Raw genomic sequence first — 24348 nt, forward strand, 5'->3', positions numbered from 1 at the left:
TTTGTAGTGCCTACAGCCCTCGTGGGTGGGATGGAGGCAGAAAATCAGTTCCTGTTTATTTACAAAAATATATATGTGTATGTATGTATATATATTAACCCCTCACCTCCCTCCCATGATCAACCTTTTACTTCTACCCCCACCTCCCTTTTAAAACAAAGAGGTTTTCTGGGGTGCAGAGCAGGGTTCTCCTGAGAGTGGGCAGGAGCAGCACCGAGAGCCTAGTCTGGCAGGTTGTGGGAAGGGGCGCAGGGAGTGACCATGAGCGACCTTGGCCCCGTCCTTGCTCCTTGCTCCCTGATTGGGTGTGGGATGAGAGGAGGGCTCAGTCCTTGAATCCCTGAATACTGCAAAGAATGCGCTTCTGGTGCCCGGGCAGTGTGATTCCCATCTGCGTCAGGTCCCTGTGGCCAAGGAAGGGTAGGGGCATGAGTACGGAGGCTCCACCCCCACAGCCCTCCCCTGCCCAGACAGCCCAGCTCCTTACTCAGCGGTCAGCTCCAGCACACACTCCATGGTGTCCAGCCCAGCTGAGTGGAAATGCAGGATGTAGCGTTTCATGCGTATGGACTCGAGCCACTCAGAGACGCTTCGATACGGGATCCCATCTGAGCCGCTCAGGCTGGGCAGGCGAAGAGTCACCCTGTGGGATATGGGCTCGTCAGTGACACGGGAGTACAGGGGCTGATCTGGTTGGCCTTAGCCTCTGAGCATCAGCGGCCAGCACTGAAGTTCAGTGTCTGGGCACAGAGATCATCTAGACTGTGGATTGACCCCACCATTATCTCTGAGCCCATTTCCTGGCCTGTTTCCTGGTGTGCTCACAACAGCGGACTGGCTGACAGTCCTGCTATGTTGACAGACCTATGGAAAGGGACTGCCCTGGAAGCCCCAACAGAAGTGGATCACCAGCCTGTCTCCTGCTGGAGTGGCCGGTTCTGGGCACCTGACTGGGGGCTGGTTAAGACATGGAAGTCTCCTGTCTGAGAGGAAGCTGAAGGTAGAACAGAGGCCCTGGCACCTGGGCGTGGTCCTGCCTTCTTTCATAGTGGCTGCTTGAGTTCTGGGAGCAGTCCTTCCTCACCACCTTCAACTTCGGCTGTTATTCTTGCACTCTGACACCCACAATACAATGAGTGTTCCTGTACTAAAGCTCACCAGAGCCAAAAACCATTAGCAAAGTAAATCTGCTGGGGGAAAAAATATCCAGCATTCCAGAAAGATTAGCACATGCAGTCTCCAGTGTATGAGGGAGTTGCGCTCCAAAATATAGTTTCAAAAGTTGGAACTTAGAGCATGTTTTCTCCCAGAAACAAGGTTATATATGGTGGTTGGATACAGAGGTCAGTTGGCCACGCTGGCTACCCAATAAAGCACTTGAAGTACAGCCTTGCCTGTCTCCCTGACCTGAGTGCCCCACCTACTCCTGCCCATCAGTTCGTTCTCTACATTCAGGCCATATTTTTGGTAAAATACAACTCTGACCATGTCCCCTCTTGTGGAGAGTTTTTAAGAATTCATTCTCTAGGCCAGGCCAGGTGGCTCACACCTGTAATCCCAGCACTTTGGGAGGCTGAGGCGGGTGGATCACGAGGTCAGGAGTTCAAGACCAGCCTGGCCAACATGGTGAAACCGTGTCTCTACTGAAAGTACAAAAATTAGCCAGGCGTGGTGGTATGTGCCAGTAATCCCAGCTACTCAGGAGGCTGAGTCAGGAGAATCACTTGAACCCTGGAGGTGGAGGTTGCAGTGAGCTGAGATTGTGCCATGTTACTCCTGCTTGGGTGACAGAGCAAGACCCCCATCTCAGGGGAAAAAGAAAAAAAGAATTGGTTCTCTGCACTCAGGGTAAAGTCCAAACTTCTCGACAGGGTTGGTCCTCTTTGTGTTGACTCTGGTTGTCTCTCCAGCCTCATGGATGCTATTCCTAAAGACGATGCTGCAGTCATCCTGCACTGTCTGCAACCTACCAGCCCTCAGCTCCCCACAGACTAGCCATGTGATCCAGGAGCATTCCCAAACCCTGCAAGGCTGCTCCTGCCTATCGTACCCCAGCCTGGCTGCCCAAGCTCCCTGGAGCAGGTACCAGGTCATAAGTGCAGCTGTATCTCCAACGTCCAGCAAACAGCTTGCACCAGTCAGTCCTCCAAAACTTCGTGAACGGATGACCCTTTCCTCAACATGCAGAAATATTTCTATGGGGAAGAGGATGCATCCCAAGACTGGGCCACAGTACAACACAGTGGGATTGGCAAGGATGACTCCGGGAGTGTCCTAGGTGAAGCAGCCAGAGAAGGGAAAAGATGGGACCCCCAACCTCGAGCCCAGGTGAAGTGAGGGAACCGGGGCCCAGCTGTAACTGATTTTCTGCAAATACGCGTGATCTAAAGCTGACCTCTTGGACTCTTCTCCAAGGTCATGTCTGTGGTCTTGCCTCATACACTGGACTTGGTCCAGAGCTCCCCAGGCCCAGCACTCGGAGGATGTGGCTGAATGCCCATTTCCACTCTCCTAGCACTGCTTCTGGGTTCCCTAGTCCTTCCCCCACATGGTTACCTGGGGTCAAAGTTGGCAATGGTCCGCAGGGAGTGGGGGTTGGCAAGCACTTGCTCCAGATGTGCCTGAAGCTTCTGGAAGTGTGGCCGGCGGGCACGGTCATATGCCCAGCAGTTCTTCATGAGCTCATACAGAGGGGCAGGGCAGTCCACAGGAGGGGGCAACCGGTACCCATCCTCAATGCTCTTCATAACCTGCACAGCAGGACAGGAGGATGTTCTAGAGTAGCAAGCTAACCTGGAGGCCCATGAGAAACCGAGGGTCACACAAGATAACTGCAGTGGAGATTTTAGGCAGGATGGGAGGATCACAGTGGGAGGATCAGGGTGGGAGGAGTAAAGAGAACAGGGCATGAGGTAAAGGACCAGAGGAGCCAGGAGTACAGAAAAACCAAGGGTCATCAATAAATAAAGACATTTGCAGGAAAAGGCCATGGGAGGACCTTGGGAGGGAATAAGAGGTGTGAGTTGGAGATGAGATGAGGAAGGATATTCTGGGCTCACCTCCTGATTGCTCATCTCCCCATAAGGCTTGTCCCCAAAGCTCAGCACCTCCCACATCACAATCCCAAAGCTCCACACATCGCTGGCCGTGGTGAAGATCCTATGGGCAATGGCTTCAGGGGCTGTCCAACGGATAGGGATCTTTCCTCCCTAAGAAGGCACATGGGTCAGGGACGGAAAGTTATGGTGTCCACCTGAGCACGAGTCTTTTGCTTATTTTATTTTATTTTTGTTTTCATTTTTGAGACGGAGTCTCCCTCTATTGCTAGGCTGCTGTGCAGTGGCACAATCTCGGCTCACTGCAACCTCCATCTCCTGGGTTCAAGTGATTCTCCGGCCTCAGCCTCCCGAGTAGCTAGGACTACAGGTGCGCGCCACCACGCCTGGCTAATTTTTTGTATTTTTAGTAGAGACGGGGTTTCACCATGTCGGCCAGACTGGTCTCAATCTCCTGACCTCGTGATCCACACCACCTCAGCCTTCCAAAGTGCTGGGATTACAGGTGTGAGCCACTGCACCTGGCCGAGTCTTTATGCACGTGCCTGTGTGAATGGCATGTTATGGGGCAACGTGAATGTGCATTGGGTTTGTACCGGGCTCTCACCTGAGTTTCATATGTGCCATCAAAGTCATCCAGGAGGCGAGTCAGGCCAAAGTCAGACACCTTGCAGCACAGGTCTTGATTCACCAAGATGTTCCTGGCAGCCAGGTCCCGGTGGACATAATTGTGATTACTGAGGTAGTTCATGCCAGATGCTATGCCCTGCAGCATGGCCACTAGCTGCCCAGGGACCAGCTGGTCCTCCTGCTCCTGTAGCAGGGTGAGCGGGTGAGTCGGGATGGGCCGGGTCTCCTCCCGGTGCCCAGGGCACCATGGTGCATCCCCCTCCCCAGCTAGTCCTCTGCCCTCCTCACCCTCAGGAAAGCATCCAGGGCTCCATTCTCCATAAATTCTGTGATGATCATGATCGGCTTTCCTGAGACACAGACACACGTATCACACTCAGAAGCAGGCTTCCTGCCCCTGGCCGCACATCCTCCCTCCACTTCCAGTGGTTTCGCCCCTCCGTCCTGCATTTCCCACCCCCAGCTGAGGGAGAGCGCTCCTCATACTCTTTGTGACAACGCCTTCCAGATGCAGAATGTGCGGGTGGCTAAACTGGCCCATGATAGTTGCCTCTCGAAGGAAGTTCCACCACTGGCCACCTGGGGATGTGTCTTTTAAGGTCTTAATGGCCACAGTCTTGCAGTCCTGGCTGGGGAGCCTCAGGGTCCCTCGATAGACTTCCCCAAACTCTCCTGGGTAGAAAGAAAATAGGCTGTGGCCCGATGCCCTGCAGGGCTCCTCCAGGGGACGGGCAGCAACTCCTCCAGTCCTCCGGCCCTTTTCTTTTCTGGAGAATCAGAAGCATGGAGTGCCCTTCCTGGGACAGGGTGTGGGCTGTCCTTCCTGTGGAAGGTCAGAGTCTGGAGCTGGAGTGCAATGCTGTGACCTGTTCACCACTGTCTCCCAGTGTTTGCACAGTTCTTGGCTCACGATAGGCGCTTGGTAACCGAAGGGTGAATGAACCCTGTGGAGCGGGACTAGGCCATGCTCATGAAGAGCAAGCCAGTCTGGGGCTAGTACCCAAGTGGCAGGGACGCTGGCTATGGCCGCCTCTCTTCTGTGAGCTCCTCTGGTCCCAGCTCGCCTGGCTCAGCTGCACAATTGGCAAGGACACCACCAAGCTTTGTTCTCCACCGAGACCCATTTCCTCTGGTGACCCAAGGGATCAGGGCAGCCCAAGGACACTGGGCCTCTGATGGGGTGGAATGCCAGGCTAGGGAGGGAATGGCTCCTACATTTGGGCATTATCAGAGAACATCCGGGCCCTCAGCACAGCAACACTTCTGTGGATGAAACAATGTGTTCAATGCCCTTTATCAGAAACTCCAAAACCACAGAAGCAAGTGTGTAGGAGACAGGGGTTGCTCCAGGGCACCTGATGAGGGGTTTTTAACAAGAACACAGTGGTTCAAAGAGGATACAGAGCAGAGCAGAGAGCGAGTCCATCTGGTAACTCTTGGACCAGAGAAGCCAGCTGGGCTCCCCAGAGAAGCGCTGGAAGGAAGGGGCCTGCTGGTGGCTCTGTGCTGCCCCACAGGGGGGTCCTGCTGCGGTGCACAGCGGGACTCACCTTCTCCTATGACAGTGTCCACCATCAGCCATGCTGGATCGAGCTCCCGGGTAAAGTCCAAGGCTCCCTGTGCAGGGTCCTCGTATGCCTGGAGGTCCACATAGGGCTTCAGCCACAGCTTGTCCTCTATGGGCAGAACGGGGGGTTGGGGAGTACCAATATCAGGGCTCAGGAGTATGGGGATCAGGAGAAGGCCCAGCAGCGGACCACACACTTCTCCACACCTCCCTGTTTCCCAAGGTGACTCCTGTTTGGGCTGAGGTGGGAGAAAGTCTCCATTTAGCAACTAAGCCTTTCTTCTCCCTGTCTATGCTCCAAGCTCCGCTGTCCTCACTCCACAAGGTCCAGGGCAGTGGCCAGGATCCAAACCCAAAGAGCATATTTGCTGCCTGAGTTGCCCAATCTCCTCAGCGGCCAGTCCCCACACCACTCTGGTCAGTCGCACCTCGTTCACATTCCCAGACAGAGCCGTGCCTGGCTCCCACCCCGGTGGCCCAGATGGACCACTCACTCTCCCCTTTGTGGGTCACCTAATGAGGTGACAAGCAGGAAGCTCACAAGCCTCTGAGGACGTCAATCCTCCTCCCGCCTGGCCTCGGCCCACAGGCCTGGCCTCCAGGATGGGGAGGGCTGTCCAGAGCCCAAGGTGACAAGACAGCGGCACCAGCAGCGAACGGACACTAACAGATAATTGCATCAGAGCCACTGGGGGGCCATCAGTACAAAGTTAATTAACCAAAGTTAATTAGGTAGCAAAACACAAGAGCTCTGGGGACAACAAACCCCACATGTCCCCCCAGAGTTGGCCTAGCAACTATGTCCCTTGATCCCTTCCCAGTGGCACCTCACAACACACACACACAGACACACACACACAGGTGTGCACACGCATGTGGGGACATACGCAAGTGCACCCGGCTCACCTCGATCCACATCGGTGGCGCGGTCACGCTGCCTCTGCTGCCTCTGCCGCTGCGCTCTCCTGCGGGGGTTGGGGACCAGCTCCTTCAGGGCCCCAGGACCACCTCAGGGGTCCGAGGGACTCTGGCTGAATCTTCCGCAGAAATGGGGTGGGAGTGCAGGATGGGTGTGAGGACTCACTGAGCTTTGGTACTAGGGGATGGGAGGGTGGTTGGGGCTGCAGTCAGGGGCTTCTGACCCAGGGCTGGTGGTTGGGGAGGGGGCAGGAGCTGGCACCTGGACCGGAAAACGAGAATCCCCAGCAGCAAGGCTGCACCAAGCAGCAGCCCAAAGATGACAGCTACGATCTCTCCTCCAGACAGGCCCCTGGACACTGTAGGCACAAAGGGGTGAGGAAGTGTTGGGACTCACAGTCCGTAGAAATGAGGGGGGTTAAAGGACAGGGCCCTGGGTACACCTAGGGTCAGATCTTTCAGTGTGCATCAGATCGGTGTCTGTCCCCTACCCCCGGAAGAAGGGAATGTGTGTGCATGTGTGTAGAGCAAGAGGAAGGGTCGCTACGTGGAACAGGAGCTGAGTTGCCTCAGTGGGGCAACAGGTGTATGTGTGCTGGGGCAGAACACAAGATACCCCACCTGGTGGGCTGGTCCGAAATTCATGATCAGGGGAGAAAGGGCCAGGACCCAGTGGGGTCAGCATTCGGACTCTGACGATGTATGTGGTGTCGGGCTGCAGCTCTGTCAGCAAGACCCTGGGTTCTAGAACCATTTGGTACCGTTCTTCATCCTGTGGGTTGGAGTTGCATTAAGTGGGCAGTGTTGAACCAGAGCCGGGTGGATGTGATGGACAGCATCAAAGCACATGGGGAGGGGCTGGAGAGTAGAATGGTTAAGACAGGGTTCTTCACAGCCTTTTGTCCTGAGAAAGCCACACAGTGGACTTCGGGTGGATTCCTCCCACCCCACACCCCAGGCTAGGAATGTTGGGGTGTGCCCGGGCACGGACACCGAAGACCGTCTCTCAGTAGCATCCTGACCTGGTTCAGCACGTGCAGCTCATAGCTCAGGTTCCCCCCAGGGCTTCGGGGCCGGGACCCCGCCCAGGTCAGCTCTAGTTGCCTCGGTTCTTTCTTCACCAGTCTCAGAGACAGGCCCGACAGTGACTCTGGGGGTCCGGAGGGATAAGGTTGGATGTGTAAGGAAAAAGGAAATAACCTTAGTAACCTTCCTATGGCTTCTTGCCCACCAATTTGTCCCTGTGGTCTTAAGCCCTTCTTAAGCCAGGTCCCTGTCCCAGCCCCTCTCAGCCTCTCACCTGCATGCCCCATGCTGATGCTGACTGAGGTGCTGGCATGGCCAGAGCTGCCCAGCCCTGACACTCCATTTTGGGCTTCCACGTTAAAGGTGTAGTTGGCGTAAGGTTCAAGGCCACTGACATGCACCGCAGATGTGGTGAGCCCCCGGGCCCCTGGCGAGAACTGCACGCCTACCCCACAGGGCTGGCAGGGCCCCCCGTCCTGTGCTGTGCCCTGACACTGGGAACACCTCACACTGTATCTGACATCCTGGCGTCCCCCCATATCTGCTGGGGGTTCCCAACGCAGGGAGAGCTGAGTCCCTGATGCCGAGGAGCTCAGGTTTTGGGGGGCCGAGGGGGGACCTGTGGGAGAAGAGGAGCCATCAGTAGAAGCCAACCGCACTGTCACCCGAGCTGCTGATCCCCGGCCTCCACCACCACCCAATCCTCGATGTCCTCTGAAGTCCTCCTAGGGAGATTTGATTTCTACTGGGTTTGACTACATCTCTGCATTCTTCTAGGGAGAGCAGGGTGCCAGGGCAGGGGCTAAAAGTGCCTGACACCCTGGACCATCTCCAATATCTGACAAACTCTGGAAATATCCAACCCTGACAAAATCTCAGCAAAGACCCAGCCCCTCCCTCCAGATGGTCACGCCCCACCCCCTGGACTCACGTGTGCATGCCACCTGGGGGCCCTCCCCGGGAGCTCTGTAATGGCCGCTCTCACAGGTACAGATGGTGGCCCCCTCAGACTCAGCCGTGCTGTGCTGGGGGCACGTGAGACAACGGGGTGTGTCCACGTCTGTCCGGTAGGAGCCGCTAGGGCAGGCTGGAGAGAGAACGCAGCAGAGCAGTGGTTCTGTAAATGTTTTTACAGGCAGAACACCACCACCTCTTCCTGCCCCAATCCCTTCTACTGGAAACATCTCTGCATGTGTGTGTCTGCTGCTCTGGGACACTCAGGTTAAAAACCCACTGAGGCAGAGCACGGGCCTCGTTCTCTGCCGGGGTACTCCTGCAATCCTCCCGAGTGGTTCCTCAGGTTCTCACCGCCTCCATTCTTACCAACACATCCCTTGCCACTGCCACCTTCCTCATAGCCAGGCTCACAGTGGCACCGTCCTACAGGCACTAGCCACTCGCCATCAGGGCTGCAGTGCATGCGGGGTGCACCTGAGGGCCTGGGGCTGGCCTGCGCGTGGGGCAAGCAGGTCCCTGCCACTTCCACCAACCCAGCGGGGCCAGGCAGAGTGTCAGGGAACTGGGCCAAGCCATTCAGGGTCTCAGGACAGCGCTGGTAGAAGACCCGGACAGACACCAGGGCCACACAGGCACCTGGGTTGTGGAAAGCGAGGTAGAGGCCACGGCGGGTCAGGTGGCCCAGGGAGCAGCGCTCCACATTCAGCTTCATGGAGCCAGATGCGAGGTCTCGAATGGTGAAGCTCTGGTCTGCAGCCACCGTGGTTACCTGGGTAGAGGGTGGGGAAGAAAGGGGAACAATGGCAAAGTCCTGCTTCTTTCCCACATAACAGAAACAATTGTTTGCTTAATACTTTACACAACCATGAACAATGAGCTTTGTATGTGTGAGGTGCCAGGCTAAGAAGTTATGTGCATTATGCTATTTACCTCATGCAATCCTCTTATGAGGCAGGATGGCTTATTGTCTCTATTTAATAGATGAGGAAACCAAGGCTAATAGAAGTTAAAGACCTTGTATAAGATCACACAGCGACCACATCATGGGGCTAGGACTGGAATCCAGGCACTGGGACTCTACAGTCCATAACATTTCTACTATTCAGAGGCATTCCCTAAACCCAGTGCCAATAACACGATCAGTTATAGAGCATGTCATTATCAATTTCTTACTAGTAACAAATTTTACAACATTTTCTCTTTGGAAAGAAACAAGAGCACATGATATCATAAAATGCTCCTTCCTCTTCTGCATCCCAGGATGTTTTTTTTTTTGAGTAGGAAAGAAAGAGATGTGTTAGAGAGGACTAGCCTGCAGGGAATTGTCTTGCTACGTGACTCCAGTGATACTAAGGGAGTAGGTTGCTTATGAACATCACGGGTATCGATAAGAAAAGTCTGAATAACTCTGTGCTATACTTCCCCCTCCACCATGGCATCCTGTGATCTCAGTGGATGCTTATAAAAGCCTATAAAATAGATATAGCTAGCCCTATTATTGTCACTATTTTATGACCAGGCAACAAAAGCTGGAGAGGTTAAATGACATCCCCGAAGTCAGGGCACAGTAGAAAAGGTACTCAAATCCAGCCCTTCTGATTTCCAATGCCACATTTTCTTTTTTTCTTTAGAGACAGGATCTTGCTCTGTTGCCCAGGCTGGAGTGCAGTGGCAGATCACTGCAGCCTCAAACTCCTGGGTTCAAGTGATCCTCCTGCCTCAGTCTCCTGAGTAGCTGGAACTACAGGTATGGACCACCATGCCCAGGTGATTTTGAATTTTTTGCAGAGATGAAGTTTTGCCATGTTGCCCAGGCTGGTCTCAAGCTCCTGGCCTCAAGTGATCTTCCCACATCGGTTTCCCAAAGCACTGGAATTACAGGCACAAGCCACCATGCCCAGGCCTCAAGTGCCAAATGCTTTTCATGATTCTAACTCTGCACCCTCTTCCTGTCTCTGCAACCTTCTCTGGCACCCAATAAGGAGCCTGGCAGGGATCTGCACCAGGACCCAGATGGCATGGAGGGAAGCAGCACCTTCTGGAACAAGGGCCGTCGGAGCTGAATGCCCACATCCTGGTCACTCTCCATGTACAGAAGGTTGAAGGTCTCCTTGCAGCCCAGAGGCCCGGCTCCCCCAGGGAAACTCTTGCAGTCCCGCAAGGTGAACTGCAGCTCCACGTGGACCCGGGAAGCCTCCTCCCCGCGGTAGATCCAGTTGGAGCGAAGCCAGTGGTCAGTGTCTCTGCGTCCTTGCACTGGGCAGTCCTGGTACATGTACAGGGGTGTCCCATTCAGTATCTGTTGCTGTTCACTCCACTGCAAGGAGGGAATCAGAGTCAGGGACCAGATCATTGCCTGCTCCCCAAACCCTTGGTTTTTAGAGCTGATGGAGAAGCAGCTGTGTCAGAGCCCCTCAGGTTTATGCTACTTGTCCTGCCTCTCCCCACCCCTCAGCTCCAGGACAGTAGACTGAGTGGTGAGGGTTGGGGATTTATTTGATTATAAGATGGGTAAGACAAGAGTCCCTTAACATCCCCACTTGATCCTGGTCCCTTCAGTTAGTCTGGTCCCTTATTTCATCAGCAGAGCTGTCAGGTACCCCCAAGGCAAAGCTCATTTATAAAACCCTTCTGTTTGTTCAAGAGCATATTGATGAGTGTTTTTGTTTTTCAGAGACAGGGTCTCGTTCTGTCGGCCGTGCAGTAGCATAATCAAAGCTCACTATAGCGTCAGACTCCTGGGCTCAGTCTCCCAAGCAGCTGGGACTACAGGTGCCTGCCAACACACTGGGCTATTTTTTTTTTTTTCTTTTTTTTTTTTTAAGTAGAGATGAGGTCTTACTATGTTGTCCAAGCTGATCTCAAACACCAGGACTCAGATGATCCTCCTGCTTGGCCTGCCAAAGTGTGTGAGCTACCACACGCAGGCCAAGATTTATTTTTAATTATTAAAACCCCTTAGATTTGGAGGGTAAGAACAAGCACAGAACTGTAAGGGGATTCTCACCCTCTCCAATATTTCAATTATAGCCATCATCAAAATCAACAATTGACAGATTTGGCTGGACTTCTTGATACTATCTAGTTTACTCCCCTTAACTTTTTGTTTGTTTGTTTGAGGCAAAGGTCTCACTCTGTCGCCCAGGCTGGAGTGCAGTGGCACCATCTTGGCTCACTGTAACCTCTGCTACTCAGGTTCAAGCGATTCTCCCACCTCAGGCTCCTGAGTAGTTGGGATTATAGGCATGCACCACCACACCCAGCTAATTTTTTGTATTTTTAGTAGAGACAAAGTTTTGCCATGTTGGCCAGGCTGTTAGCTTCTTCTATCTGAAAAGAACTTTTAAACTTAGTAATATTAATGGCTAGCACTAACATAGTGCTTACTGTGGCCCAGTCACCAGTTTAAACACTTTCCACGAGGAAACTGAGGCACAGGGAGGTCGAGTGACTTGCCAAGGTACTCAGCTAGGAGAGGCGGAGCTGGAAAATAAGCCAGGCATTCTGGGCTCCAGAATTCATGCTCTTAATCATTATACCTCTGTGTGCTTATTGTGAAAAGTCAAAAAGTAAAGACTTACACAGAAGAAAGTTTAATTCCCTCACCCTCATCCTTCCACTCTCATTCTCAGAGGAAGCCACTCTCAACAATTTTTAGCAAAACTTTCCAAACCATTTTCAATGCCTCCAGAGAACTGCTTGAATGTTTCTGAGTTTTGCTTTCAACACGGGATCATACAAGTGTTATTTTGTAACCTACTTTCTGTTTTCACAAATAATAAGTATTTGAGGGCCCGGAGTGGTGGCTCACGCCTGTAATCCTAGCACTTTGGGAGGCCGAGGCAGGCAGATTCCCTGAGGTCAGGAATTCAAGACCAGCCTGGCCAACAGGGTGAAACCCCCCGTCTCTACTAAAAATACAAAAAATTACCCGAGTATGGTGGCACCTGCCTGTAATCCCAGCTACTTGGGAGGCTGAGGCAGGAGAATCGCTTGAACCCAGGAGGCGGAGGTTGCAGTGAGCCAAGATCTTGCCACTGTACTCCAGCATGGGTGACAAAGCGAGACTACCTCTCAAAAAAGTCTTTGAAAGACAGCCACAAAAGTGTATGTGGAGCTATCTTACCTTTTTTTTTTTCTTTAGCAAACGATAAGTAATACTCCATTGTAGAGAAGGCCATATGTCCACCTATTGTTGGACATTTAGACATCTTCTAATTTTTTTTCTTTTTAAAGAAATCATGTACAGATTGATGTAAGATTTCCGTGGAACTGCCATATCAAAGGGTAGACATACTAGAAGTTTTACAAGATACTGTCAAATTGTCTTCCAAAAAAGGTTTATCAATTTACACTTCCACCAGCAACACAAGAGGGCTCATTTTCTCAAAACTTCATCAACAAAGAATATTAATAACCTTTTTGCTTTCTGCCAATCCTAGGGTCAAAACACAGCTTCTTGGCATTCTAATTTACATTTCTTAGAGGAGGAAGTTGTATATTTCTCTTTTGTTCATTGGCTATTGGCATGTTTATGCAATTATCTGTCTATAACCTTTGCATGACATTCTATTGTCTTTTGATTATTCATTTGGATGAGTTTTTTTTTTTAAACATATTATAGACATGAATCATTTCCTTCAAATGTATGTTGCTAATATTTTCTCCCTGTCTGCCATACCAGTTAGCTTTGCTAATGATGTTTTGATGTGGACATACATTCTAAATTTCTTCCACAATCACATCTACAGTATTTCCCTTCATGATTTCTGGGTTGTATATTTTACTTGGGAAGTTTTCCTATCTCAAGATTATAATGATCTATGTTTTCTCCTAAAATTTGTGTAGGTTGGCTTTTAGGTTTAGATTTTAGCTTTCTTAGAATGAATTTTGTGTATAATGGAGAGATGTATCTTTATATTTTTATTAAAAAATGATGCATATTTAACTATCAGTTTATTGACTAGTTGTTACTTTCCATATTGATTTGCAATTCCAATGCTATCACATACTAAAATCTCATATATGTCGGCTTGTTTTTGGACTTTCTATTCTGTCCCATTAACCTGAGTGACCTTGTGCAAGCCATATGTTTTAGTTATAGCTGATGGTTCTGATATCTGCTTGTCAGACAAGTCTCCCATTTCATTCTTCAAAAACTCTTTTCAACCATTCTTTTTTTTCTTTTTTTTGAGAGGGAGTCTCACTTTGTCGCCCAAATTGGAGTGCAGTGGCCAGATCTCAGCTCACTGCAAGCTCCGCCTTTCGGGTTCACGCCATTCTCCTGCCTCAGCCTCCCGAGTAGCTGGGACTATAGGCGCCCGCCACCTCGCCCGGCTAGTTTTTTGTATTTTTTAGTAGAGACGGGGTTTCACCGGGTTGGCCAGGATGGTCTCGATCTCCTGGCCTTGTGATCTGCCCGTCTCGGCCTCCCAAAGTGCTGGGATTACAGGCTTGAGCCACCGCGCCCGGCCCTCAACCATTCTCTTAAGTATTTCCTCTGTCAGGTGAATTTTCAAAAACTCTCAAATTCTATAAAGTATTCTATTGATATTTTTGTTGCAACCCCATAATTCAATGCAGAATAGATTGAGGTCCTTAGAAAGTTCACTTTCCCCAGGTTTTTACTCCATTATAATACAGGGGCCCTCATCCCTACCCTCAGCTCTGGGAAAAGGCAAAAAAAAAAAAAAAAAAAAAAAAATCACTAATCAAAAATTTGGGGTGAGGTGGGGCAGAAACAGAAGCTGCTATGAGGCAGATATTTCTGCATTATGTTAGGGTGTTCAAAGATTGGGCAAGGGGTATCTAAAAGGCAAGGAAGCTGGAATGAAAAAGGCACCAAGAGTCTGCTCCTAAGGAAGGCTGTGCTGGGACAGCCCAAGTAGAAGGCACTGGCGGGGGTCAGGTGGACAGGGTGGTGGGTGGTTAATGTGCAGCTCATTAGCCAGATTGCCACGGCTGCAGCTGGAGCCAGGAGAAGCAGATGTTCCCAGCTGTGACTTCCCTCTCCCAGTTCCAGCAGTGACAGATGGGCGAGAGCCAGCTGTCCAGGGTCAGCAGTAAGGATCCTTTTGCTTATCACTCAGGCGCTGCTGGCTGCCACATGGGAGCATTCTGGACCTGAACGCCTGCATGTGCGTGTGTGTGTGTGTGTGTGTGTGTGTGTGTTTTGAAAAGATGGGGAGAAGGAGGGGGACAAGGTAGATAGTGGGAGTGTGTGACTGCTGGCTGTCTCTTTGCCCTCCCAGCATGCAGGACTGTTTTGTCTGAGCTGAGAAAGGGGCCTTGCTGCCATTCCAGTCAAATTAGGGAAGAGTTATTTGGGTGGAGGTGTCAACGGCCCCCGGAAGGCCCATGGGAGCGAGCAGATGGACCTGCAGCTATCACTGTGGGTGATTAGCTGGTTTATGAGGTAAGTCACCTAATAGGGCTGGATCTTCCAAACGGCCCCTCCTGGAGGATCCTCTATGGTTTAGTCTACTAGCTCTAATTACAGGCTACTCTGTGGGAGAACAGAGAACAGAGAATGGAGCCAGGACTGTAGGACCCAGAGGGAAAGAAAGCAAGGAACCCTGACCCCAGAAACAGAGGCTGGATTGAAGTCTCAAGTACCGGGGTAAGGCAGGAAACCCTGAGAGAAGGGGTTCCAGAGCCAGAGTTGTAGACGCTCCAGTAACTTACGTAGCCCCCTGTGGTTCTGTGGCCAGCTGTGCTGCTGGCAGAAAGGGCGCTGTGAATTGTAAAATATATATTTGGTCTTTGTTCTCATTTCCTGGCAAACAACCCCTAAAACGCTCAAAATCCCCAAAGCAACAAATGTCTTTTTATATGCTAATGAGCTGACTGACATGGATGGGAACTAGACTGGGGTCGGGGAGGCCTGGGTGGCAGAAGCAACCTTGTGATTGGAGGTGGGACTTTCAGCCCTACCCCCAACTTGCAGGAAAAGTAGAGGCTGAAGGTTGAGCTGATAACCAAGGGCCAATGATCTAATCAATCACGCCTATATAATGAAGCCTCCATAAAAGCCCAGAGGGACAGAGTTTGGAGGGCTTCTGGACAGCCAAACATGATTAGGTCGCTGCAGGGTGGCTCTCCTCCTTCACGTATACCTTACCCCATGCAGCTATTCCATCTGGTGTTCACGGTATCATTTGTAATATCCGTTATCATAAGCCAGTAAATGTAAGTCAATGTTTCCCTGAGTTCTGAGAGCCATCCTAGCAAACTAACTGAACCCGAGGAGGGTGGTCAGGTAAACCTGATTACATCCGATGGAACAGAAGTATAGGGGACAACCTGTTACTTGTGATTGGCGTCTAGAGGGGGGCAGTTTTGTGGGGCTGAGCCCTCAACCTGAGGCTATCTCCAGGTAGATAGAGTAAGAACTGAGTAAGATTAGAGGACACTCAGCTACTGTCCAGTGAAGAATCTGCCAGAGAACTCACTGCAGGCAGGAGGAATCCCTCCACGCATTTTGGTGACCACAGGTCACCGAAGTGATCTGTGTTGAGAGTGCAGTAGGAAAAAACTGAGTTTGATTTTTCGTACATCATCAGAGGTGCTCTCTGCATTTGTGTCTGAATATGCTGTCTCGCTCTCACCCCACAACCTGTTCACTGAGTCTTAGGAACATCCAAGGAAGGAAGGGAATCAGAAAAAGCTCTGACACTTTCAAACAGCTGGAATGCATGGTGTGCATGGAGTCAGCCTGAGGAGGTGTGGAGGATGAGCTAAGGGCTCAGAAACGTTTAGGGGAGCAGCTTTTAACTTTGGAGGAGTCAAAGACCCTATGAAGAATCTGATGAAAGTCTTAGCTGGCCTCTCTAGGAAAAAAAAAAAATGCCGGCTTACATATACGAATTTAGAGTACACTTTCATGGGGTTTCCCCAGCCCCTGAAACCTATCAATGCAACTTCATTGGGATGAATGGATCTCAGATTGAGGATGCTTTTCTGCCTTTTCTGTCCCTCCTCAAGCAAAGCACTGGTCTCAGTCTTCAACTGTTCCCAGCATGGTGCATTCTCTCCCTGAGTATGTGAGCTCCTCTCCCCCTCACAAGTATCAACTTGTATTCACAATATTCGGAAGTATTCACTGGAGGAGCCAGGCCATTCAAGCGTTCATCTTGAGGTGAAGTCTGACCCCCCCACCCCTTGTCCCATTCAGGAGGCTCTGACTCAGCCTCCTCTCCCCCTCCCTGAGGAGACACTTCCAGTTTTTCCTGCTCTTTTCTCTGTTCCTCCACCCACCTCTCCACCCCATTTCCCACTGGTCTTCAGGAGTCATCCAAGATCCTTCCCTCCCTTGACACTTACCCCGTCTTTTGGGGGATCCAGCAGCCAGCCCAGCTCTCCCTGTGCCTTGCTTGTGTCCATCAGAGTAACTGAAAGTGGGGAGAAAAGAAGTCTGTCACCTCTGGGGGAGGAGGTGCCCCTGCAGCTCACATTCCTCATTCTGGGGCCCCAGCCCCAGGCTGCAACATCCTGTTCCTAAAAGCTGTGACTTCCTGAGACTTACGGGAGAAAAAGGGCTCAGGACTGAGGAGTGAAGAGCTCCAGGGATTTCACTCTTTCGGTGTGTGAAGGAAGGAAGGCAGAGAGGGACAAGGTTTGGAGCGCTGGGTCTTTCACCAAAGTCAATGCAATAAGAACAGCCCCATAAAACTCTCAGTTACCCAGGCTGCTGCGGCCTGGGGCACCCATCAACTGCAGGATTGGAACGGGTGGAGGGCAGGAGGAGCTCACCTATGCTAGCCAGGAGTGGGCAGGGTGGACCGGGACCTCGGAAGTGGTTTCGTGGGTAGGGAGGCTCACCTCCAGTGTCCGAAGCCTGCTTTGGCCTGACCTGGCCGGTGATCAGAACCGTGAAGTGGGGAGAAGAGGCACACAGCTCCCTGCCTGGGAAGTGGTGGGGAGCAGGGCCGGAGAGGGTGTTCCAGCTTCCACATGGAATATTCGACTCGGACAACTGGGAACCCCTGTGGCGTCAGTCCTAATCCTTCCCCCGGAGGCGGGTCCCTCTGTCCCTGGCCTAGGTTGGCAGGAGGCGACTTGCCACCTTCAACTTCCAAGGGCTCAGATCTCTGGGGTGGACACCTGAAGCTGGGACTATCTGGGAATGCAGGCAGCGGTGCGGGTGCAGGTGCTGCTTCCTGGCAAGGGTCAGGAACTCCCTCCACTCCCAGGCGCCGATTGCTGGCCTGCGGGAGTTGGGGTGACTGACCCGGGAGAGCAGCCGCTTGGGGTTAAAGACCAAAGATGGGCCTGGCCAGTCGACAGCCCGGAGGTCGGGCACAGCGAGAGAGCTGGCGAGGGTCGTGGGGAACAGGGCCTCCTGAGGAATGCCGGCTTCTGCAGGGGGGTGCTGGCCTGGCCCCCGGGAGGGGGTGGGGGCGCGGGGGCGGGGGCGCGAGGGCGGGGGTCAGTACCTTCCTTGGTGCGCGCCCCCGGGGGCAGCGGGGTGCAGAGCAGCAGCACCAGCCCGAGCCCCAGGGGCCAGCGCCGCTCCATGGCTCCGGGCCGGGACCTGGGACAGCGGCCCGGACGGCAGGGTCTGGTCGCAAGGGACTGGGGGAGCCGGGCGGGCCGGGCGGGGGCGGGGGGCGGGGCCAGTGCCGGGGGCGGAGTCCCGGCCTCACCTGGTTCACCTTCTTAAAGGGACAGCAGGGCAGGAAAAAAACTTGCTAGACTGGTAATCAAATTCAAGAACCGGAGGCGTCTTGACCCTAATGAGACTGCGGGCGCCGCCTAGTAGGTGGGATTAAGAATTGATGAACCTTTTCCCAATTCTAATCCTAGACTCAACCAGTCTTGATCCAGCTTTTAACCTAATTCTACCTCTGACTTGAATTACACTCCTATATTCCTCTTTCTCTCTTTCTGCAGACCCCAGAGCTGGGTAATAGGACCGGAGAAGGCAGGGGTAAGAGTCACATCTTCACCCTCTAGCAGGGGAGGCTTGGATGACCACAGTGCAAGGTGGGATACAACCTGCAGTGAAGCATCTGGAGGCTAGAAGAGGAAGCAAGCCCAGTCATCGGGGCACGTTAGTTGAGTCTTCAGGGAGAGCTGGTGTGACCTGGGTTTTCAGTGGCAGAGATTGGGAAAGGCACTAGCAAGGGCCTGAAGGCAGGGAGCCTCAAGGTGCGCCCAGGGAGTGGTGAATGGACCAGTTTGACTGCTGGGGCGCAGGATTTGTCTTGGGAATCAGGGCAGAAAGGCAGGTGCGGGCCAGGGCTGGGTAAACAAGAAAAGGAGTTTGAACCTTGCCATGTACTTCCACAGCAGACATGAATATCTGGTTAGGGTTCCAGCCACAGGTGGTAGGGAAGAATATTTTAACCCATCTTAGTGGTGTCAAGCCATTAAGAAGGTGCCCTCTAACCTTCTTGCAGACTTTCTTACATTCTTTTTCTTTTTTGAGATGGAATCTCGCTCTGTGGCCCAGGCTGGAGTGCAGTGCTGCGATGTTGGCTCACTGCAACCTCTGCCTCCCGGGTTCAAACGATCCTCCTGCCTCAGCTTCCCGAATAATTGGGATTACAAGCGTCAAGCGTGCACCACCACACCCAGCTAATTTGTCTATTTTTAATAGAGACGGGGTTTCACCATGTTGGCCAGGCTGGTCTCGAACTCCTGACCTCAAGTGATTCCTCCTGACCTCAAGTGATCTCCCTGCCTCTGCCTCCCAAAGTGTTGGAATTACAGGCCTGACTTACTGCGCTCTGCTGAGACTTCCTTATGTTCTATTTAGTAAATATTTGTTCAGTTTCTACTATGCATGTAGGAAGCTCTAGAAGCACCTAAGAACAGAAGGACAATGTCTGCCCTATATAAGCTATTACTTTGGGGATGCTGGGGGTTGAGACATAAATAATTGCACAGATGATTGAAATGGCGGGCAGGAGTGGACCCCAGGTAAGGTACACACAGGAGCCACAGTGGCTCAAAGGGGAGTGATGCATTTACTAAAGAGGCTAGGAGTCCACTCCTGGCCCCTCCTTCTTTCACTCCTCCTTGGCTCCATCCCATTTGGGTAAATTGTTCATAATTTTTCTATCATTTACATTGTTGCACATTTCGGTACTGTGAATGAAGGGAGGTAGTGGATTATAGGTGCTTTTTCTCATTTCCAAAATTTAATGCTTCTCAGGTTTTTCTTTTTTCTTTCTTTCTTATGCAGGTACGCATATGACAAACACAGCCCATCAGTTCTTGGCTCAGACTATCCTTATTTGCATAAATACATGTAATTCATGTGCATTGGTTAGGAAATTCATGTTGAACATACAGAAACAAAATGGAAAGTAGAACCCTCTGCCCTCCAACCCTCTAATTTCTGTTCCCCAAGTTAACCACCATCAACTGTTTCTTGTAAGTCCTCCTAGGATTCCTTCCTCACGTGTGTCAGGCCTCTGAGCCCAAGCCAAGCCATCACATCCCCTGTGACACGCACGTATATGCCCAGATGGCCTGAAGTAACTGAAGAATCACAAAAGAAGTGAAAATGCCCTGCCCGGCCTTAACTGATGACATTCCACCACAAATGAAGTGAAAATGGCCGGTCCTTGCCTTAAGTGATGACATTACCTTGTGAAATTCCTTTTCCTGGCTCATCCTGGCTCAAAAAGCTCCCCCACTGAGCACCTTGTGACCCCCCACTCCTGCCCGCCAGAGAACAACCCCCTTTGACTGTAATTTTCCTTTACCTACCGAAATCCTACAAAATGGCCCTACCCTTATCTCCCTTCGCTGACTCTCTTTTCGGACTCAGCCCGCCTGTGCCCAGGTAATTAAAAAGCTTTATTGCTCACATGAAGCTCGTTTGGTGGTCTCTTCACATGGAAGCACATGACACTGTGTACACACCATCGTGTATTTTTCCCTCTCTCTTTCCCTCTACTCCCACACTTATATGCTTTTAAAATATGTATACAGAGGGGACATCTGATACACATTGCTCTGCACCAGAGGCCTCTTTTCTAATGTTAAGGACTCCAGGAAGGAGGAGGAGGCTCACACTGGCTGGCGGGGGTCAGAGCTTTGTGATTTCAGCAGGGAGGAATGGGCGAAGGGTGCAAAGCCAACAGAAGGGGGGAAATGGAGCAAGCTTTGGACAATTGCTGCTAGGAAATAAGCCAGACTGTGGTGAGGTAATGCGTGTGCTTGCTGCTGCAGTTTGTTAAAGTTACAAGACCCTTGGGACTCCAGGGGGTGGGTGGGTGGGTGGAGTGGGGGAGACTGCTCCGTGCAGTGAGACATGGAGTCTAGAGCCCTGGAAAAAAAGGTCTTGCTTTTTGTTTTAGGATTGGCTCTTTATCCTGGTCTGAAAGTCTCTGCATATGGGGAATGAATGTCCACTTTCTGTTTCCTTTCAGGATTATCTTGATTTGACAGTTTCTGGTTGGTTTGTCATGAGAGGAGGCACACCTTCAAGTTTAGTGTGTGTTCTTAACTAGCAGTACAACTTTTGTCAAATTATTTATGTTCTCTGGACCATGGTTTCAGTTTCCCTAGACCTGGATGATTTCTGAGGCTATATTCAGGGGTGGTCTCAGAAAATAAAAAGATAGCAGGATTTTGAGTCAGGAGACTTTGGCTAGTTCCCTTAGCCATAATGTGCCTCAGCTTCCTTAGCTATGAAATGAGATTAATCATGTCCAGCCCACAGAGTCGGTGTAATGATCAAAAGAGGAGAAAGTACTTTATTAACTGTAAGGTACTGAGCAAAAGTTAATTGGCTAGGAGAATGGTGGAGGCTGGGAATTGCTGGAGTTCTCCTGCAGGCCTCCCAGCTTGCTCCCAGAGCAGAACAACCTCAACGACTGAGACATCATTATTTTTCCATTCCAAAATCAACTTTATTGAGGGATAACTTGCATAAAATAAATTGCAGCCATTCCAAGTGTATGGTTTAATGGGCTCTCACAAATGTAGATGCACCACCACCTCAGTCAAGATGCAGAGCACTTTCATCATCTAAAAACATTCCCTGGTGCTCCTGTGAATCAATCCCAACTCCAGCCTTAGGGTGTCCGTCCATTTGGGTAAGTTTTGTCCTTTCCAGAATTTTCTGCAGTCTCTGGACTCTGGGTCTTTCTCTTTAGCATGATGCTCCCAAGATCCATCCTTCTAAGATTCATCCTTCTACGACCCATCTTTCTTGTTGCCTCCATCAGCAGTTTCTCTTTTTCGATGCTGGGCAGTATTCCCTATAGAGATGCCCTAGGACATCATTTAACAGTACAAAATCAAACCCCAAAACTGTGCTCTGATCCCCTAGGAGCCATAGGCCTCGCAGCAGACGGGGCCTCCCAGAGGGACACCTCTTTCCCCTTCTGACATCTGGCCCTGTTCTCATTCTGCAGTCAGAAAGGAAAGCCTGCAGAGTCCCTGCAGCCCAGGCTGTGGCTTGTTCTTGCAACCTTGACCTTAACATTACCCTGTTCATATTATTCCCCTTCGACTCCCTACCCAGCTCCTTTCTGACTGAGGATAAGGTGAAATTACACCCAGCCTAGGTCATGGTCTTGTATGTCCACAGGCTCTGGTTAAAATGCAACCAACATCACCAGCAGCGTAACCCAGTATGTTGCTAGCAGCTACTATGAGAGAATTAGTACAAATTAATTTCTTGGACTAGTATTGTCAGAGGCATATGAACCAGAGCAACTCCATCTTGAGTAGGGGCTGGTTGAAAGAGGCTGAGATCTACTGGGCTGCATTCCCAGACAGTGAAGGCATTCTAAGTCACAGGATGAGATAGGAGGTCGGCACAAGGTACAGGTCATAAAAACCTTGCTGATAAAACAGATTGCGGTAAAGAAGTTGGCCAAAACCCACCAAAACCAAGATGGCCACAAAAGCATCCTAGGGTCGTCTTCACTGCTACACTCCCCCCAGCACCAATGACAGTTTACAAATGCCATGGCAACTTGAGGAAGTTACCCTATATGGTCTAAAAAGGAGAGACACGAATAACCCACCCTTTGTTTAGCATATAATCAATAAATAATCATAAAAATGGGCAACCAGCAGCCCTCGGGGCTACTCTGTCTATGGAGTAGCCATTCTTTATTCCTTTACTTTCTTAATAAGCTTGCTTTTACTTTACTCTATGGACTTGCCCTGAATTCTTTCTTGTGTGAGATCCAATAACCCTCTCTTGGGATCTGGATCCAGACCCCTTTCCTGTAACAGTATCAGGGCCCCTAGCAAGGGCCCGCATGGATGGGACCCAGCTGACTTTGGTTGACTGTGTTAGGCCAGCCCAAACTTGCAGGTAGCAAAATCCAGCAGACCCTGTGGGCTGTGGGAGGGAGGAAACGGCACTCGCCAGTACAGCCTTCTGGTGGATTCTGCACATCTTTCATCATAAGCCTAGTTAGGTCCTTCCCTTTCCTTCTTGTCTGTGCTCTTACCTATCTGTTCTCTGATCCCATTTACCACCAGGCAACAGGGGTGGGGATAATAACAGTTACCACTTATGACAGCACCTACGCAGGCTGCTGCACTTCACATACATGACTTTCATTGACTTCTCACACCAACCCTTGGAGGAAGGTATCATTAGTCTCATTTTATAGGTGGAAAAATCTGAGACACAGGGAATTAAAGTAGTTCAAAGACACTCAACCGCAGAACCAGGATTTAAACCTAGTTCTGTCTGACTCCCAGTCCTGTGTCCTAACCTCTATTTGGAGTTTCAAGAAGCAGAGATGTTAGCAAACACCTCACTTTTGTTTTACTACCCCGCCCCCCACCTGATTTAAAACACTGTGGAGTAGATTTGTCTGTTTTTAAACTTTATAAAATGGCATCATCTGATATGCATTCTTTGGTGTCCGAGTTCTTTACCATTACATTTGGAAGATGTATTCCTTGGTTGTGTGTGGATTCATTCTCATTGCTGTATGGTATCCCACTGCATAAAGAACACCTTATTTTTAAAAACCTCTTGACCTGTGGTTAAACGGGTTCAGGTTCTACCCTTGAATTGCTACATTGGACGACTTCCATGGTTTGTACAGCTTGTCTGTGTGCCTCTGAGAGGCTTAATCTTTCCAAACAAAACGTACTTCCTTTTTTAAAGTAGACTTTTGCTAACCCAAATGACTCTCTCTCTCTTTTTTCTTTTTTGAGATGGAGTCTCACTCTGTTGCCCAGACTGAAGTGCAGTGGCATGATCTTGGCTCACTGCAACCTCTGCCTCCCAGGTTCAATGATTCTCCGGCTTCAGTCTCCTGAGTAGCTGGGATTACAGGTACCTGTGACCACGCCCAGCTAATTTTTGTATTTTTAGTAGAGATGGGGTTTCACCATGTTGGTCAGGCTGGTCTCAAACTCCTGACCTCAAGTAATCCACCCATCTTGGCCTCTCTAAGTGCTGAAATTACAGGAGTGAGCCATGACACCCAGCCTCCTAACAACTCTTTAATTGATTAAAAGTATGCAGAGGCGGTCTGTGAGCAGTGCCACAGGTCCCAATTATACACCCTCCCCCTGAAACCCTGCATGTCCTTCCTTCTTCCAGTCAGTTTGCTAAGAGGAAGACACCTGATATTGTTTAGGAAGCTGTCTTCTTGCTAGCAATAGAACTGTTTTGAGATAGAGGTGGTTGGAAGTTTTCTCGGAAGTGTCAAAAGCAAAGCTATCTTTTAGAAGATTTTAATATTGTCACTTCACAGCCCAGTGATTTTGGGCAAATCACCTAGCTGTTTTGAGACTTTGCTTCTTCATCTGCAAAATGGGGGAAATGATGATAATGTTGTTGGTCATAGTATATGAGGAAAGTACAAATATGAGAAAGTGTACAAGCAAAAGCTTCTGGTGGCACCATGCAATTTAAGGATACGTGTTTTTTTATTTTTGTGTCCTCCTGTACAGGTTTATTTGCAAGATGGGTTTGAGGGAATTAAGGATAAAGTCTGCTGAAAGTAGCACCAGCCCCTGGATTAAAAGGGATGTTTGGATGAAGCTTCGATCTCAAGAAGAGGCAAGAGAAAACTAAAGAAAAAGCTAAGAGAGCCGGGTGTGGTAGCGGGCGCCTACAATCCCAGCTACTAAGGAGGCTGAGGCAGGATAATTGCTTGAACCTGGAAGGTGGAGGTTGCAGTGAGCCGAGATCATGCCACCGCACTCTAGCCTGGGCAACAAGAACAAAACTCCGTCTCAAAAAAAAAAAAAAAA

At 50.6% G+C, this 24348-nt stretch overlaps 1 protein-coding gene across 2 annotated transcripts; it reads right to left on the bottom strand.

The window, feature by feature from the left end:
- Positions 1–5: 5 nt before the first annotated feature.
- Positions 6–17751, bottom strand: EPHA1 (EPH receptor A1). Of its 2 annotated transcripts, XM_023184960.1 has the most exons (18): positions 17589–17751; positions 16477–16544; positions 10190–10471; positions 8521–8923; positions 8129–8284; positions 7472–7816; positions 7194–7321; positions 6793–6943; positions 6434–6530; positions 6160–6218; positions 5237–5362; positions 4173–4358; positions 3975–4036; positions 3664–3870; positions 3060–3209; positions 2557–2750; positions 488–643; positions 6–404 (listed from the first exon to the last, which is right to left on the bottom strand). In XM_023184960.1, exons 1-18 carry the CDS (start codon positions 17668–17670, stop codon positions 326–328), a joined length of 2931 nt encoding a protein of 976 aa, XP_023040728.1. In that variant the 5' UTR covers positions 17671–17751; the 3' UTR covers positions 6–325. The 2 variants fall into 2 exon arrangements, with proteins under 2 accessions (XP_023040728.1, XP_023040729.1); XM_023184961.1 differs by lacking the exon at positions 3664–3870 and having other exon boundaries at positions 7194–7816; positions 17589–17735.
- Positions 17752–24348: the final 6597 nt, after the last annotated feature.

The sequence above is a fragment of the Piliocolobus tephrosceles genome, chromosome 8 (assembly GCF_002776525.5).
Source record: "Piliocolobus tephrosceles isolate RC106 chromosome 8, ASM277652v3, whole genome shotgun sequence".
In the NCBI taxonomy this organism is placed as follows: domain Eukaryota; kingdom Metazoa; phylum Chordata; class Mammalia; order Primates; family Cercopithecidae; genus Piliocolobus; species Piliocolobus tephrosceles.

What these genes read in the sequence shown, in the direction of transcription:
- EPHA1 (XM_023184960.1), bottom strand. Translation starts at nt 17,670, where the DNA reads ATGGAGCGGCGCTGGCCCCTGGGGCTCGGGCTGGTGCTGCTGCTCTGC. An exon ending in GGGGGCGCGCACCAAGGAAG is followed by an intron (nt 16,545 to 17,588) that starts GTACTGACCCCC and finishes CCCCACTTTCAG; the next exon opens with TTACTCTGATGGACACAAGC. An exon ending in ATTGCCAACTTTGACCCCAG is followed by an intron (nt 644 to 2,556) that starts GTAACCATGTGG and finishes CATATCCCACAG; the next exon opens with GGTGACTCTTCGCCTGCCCA.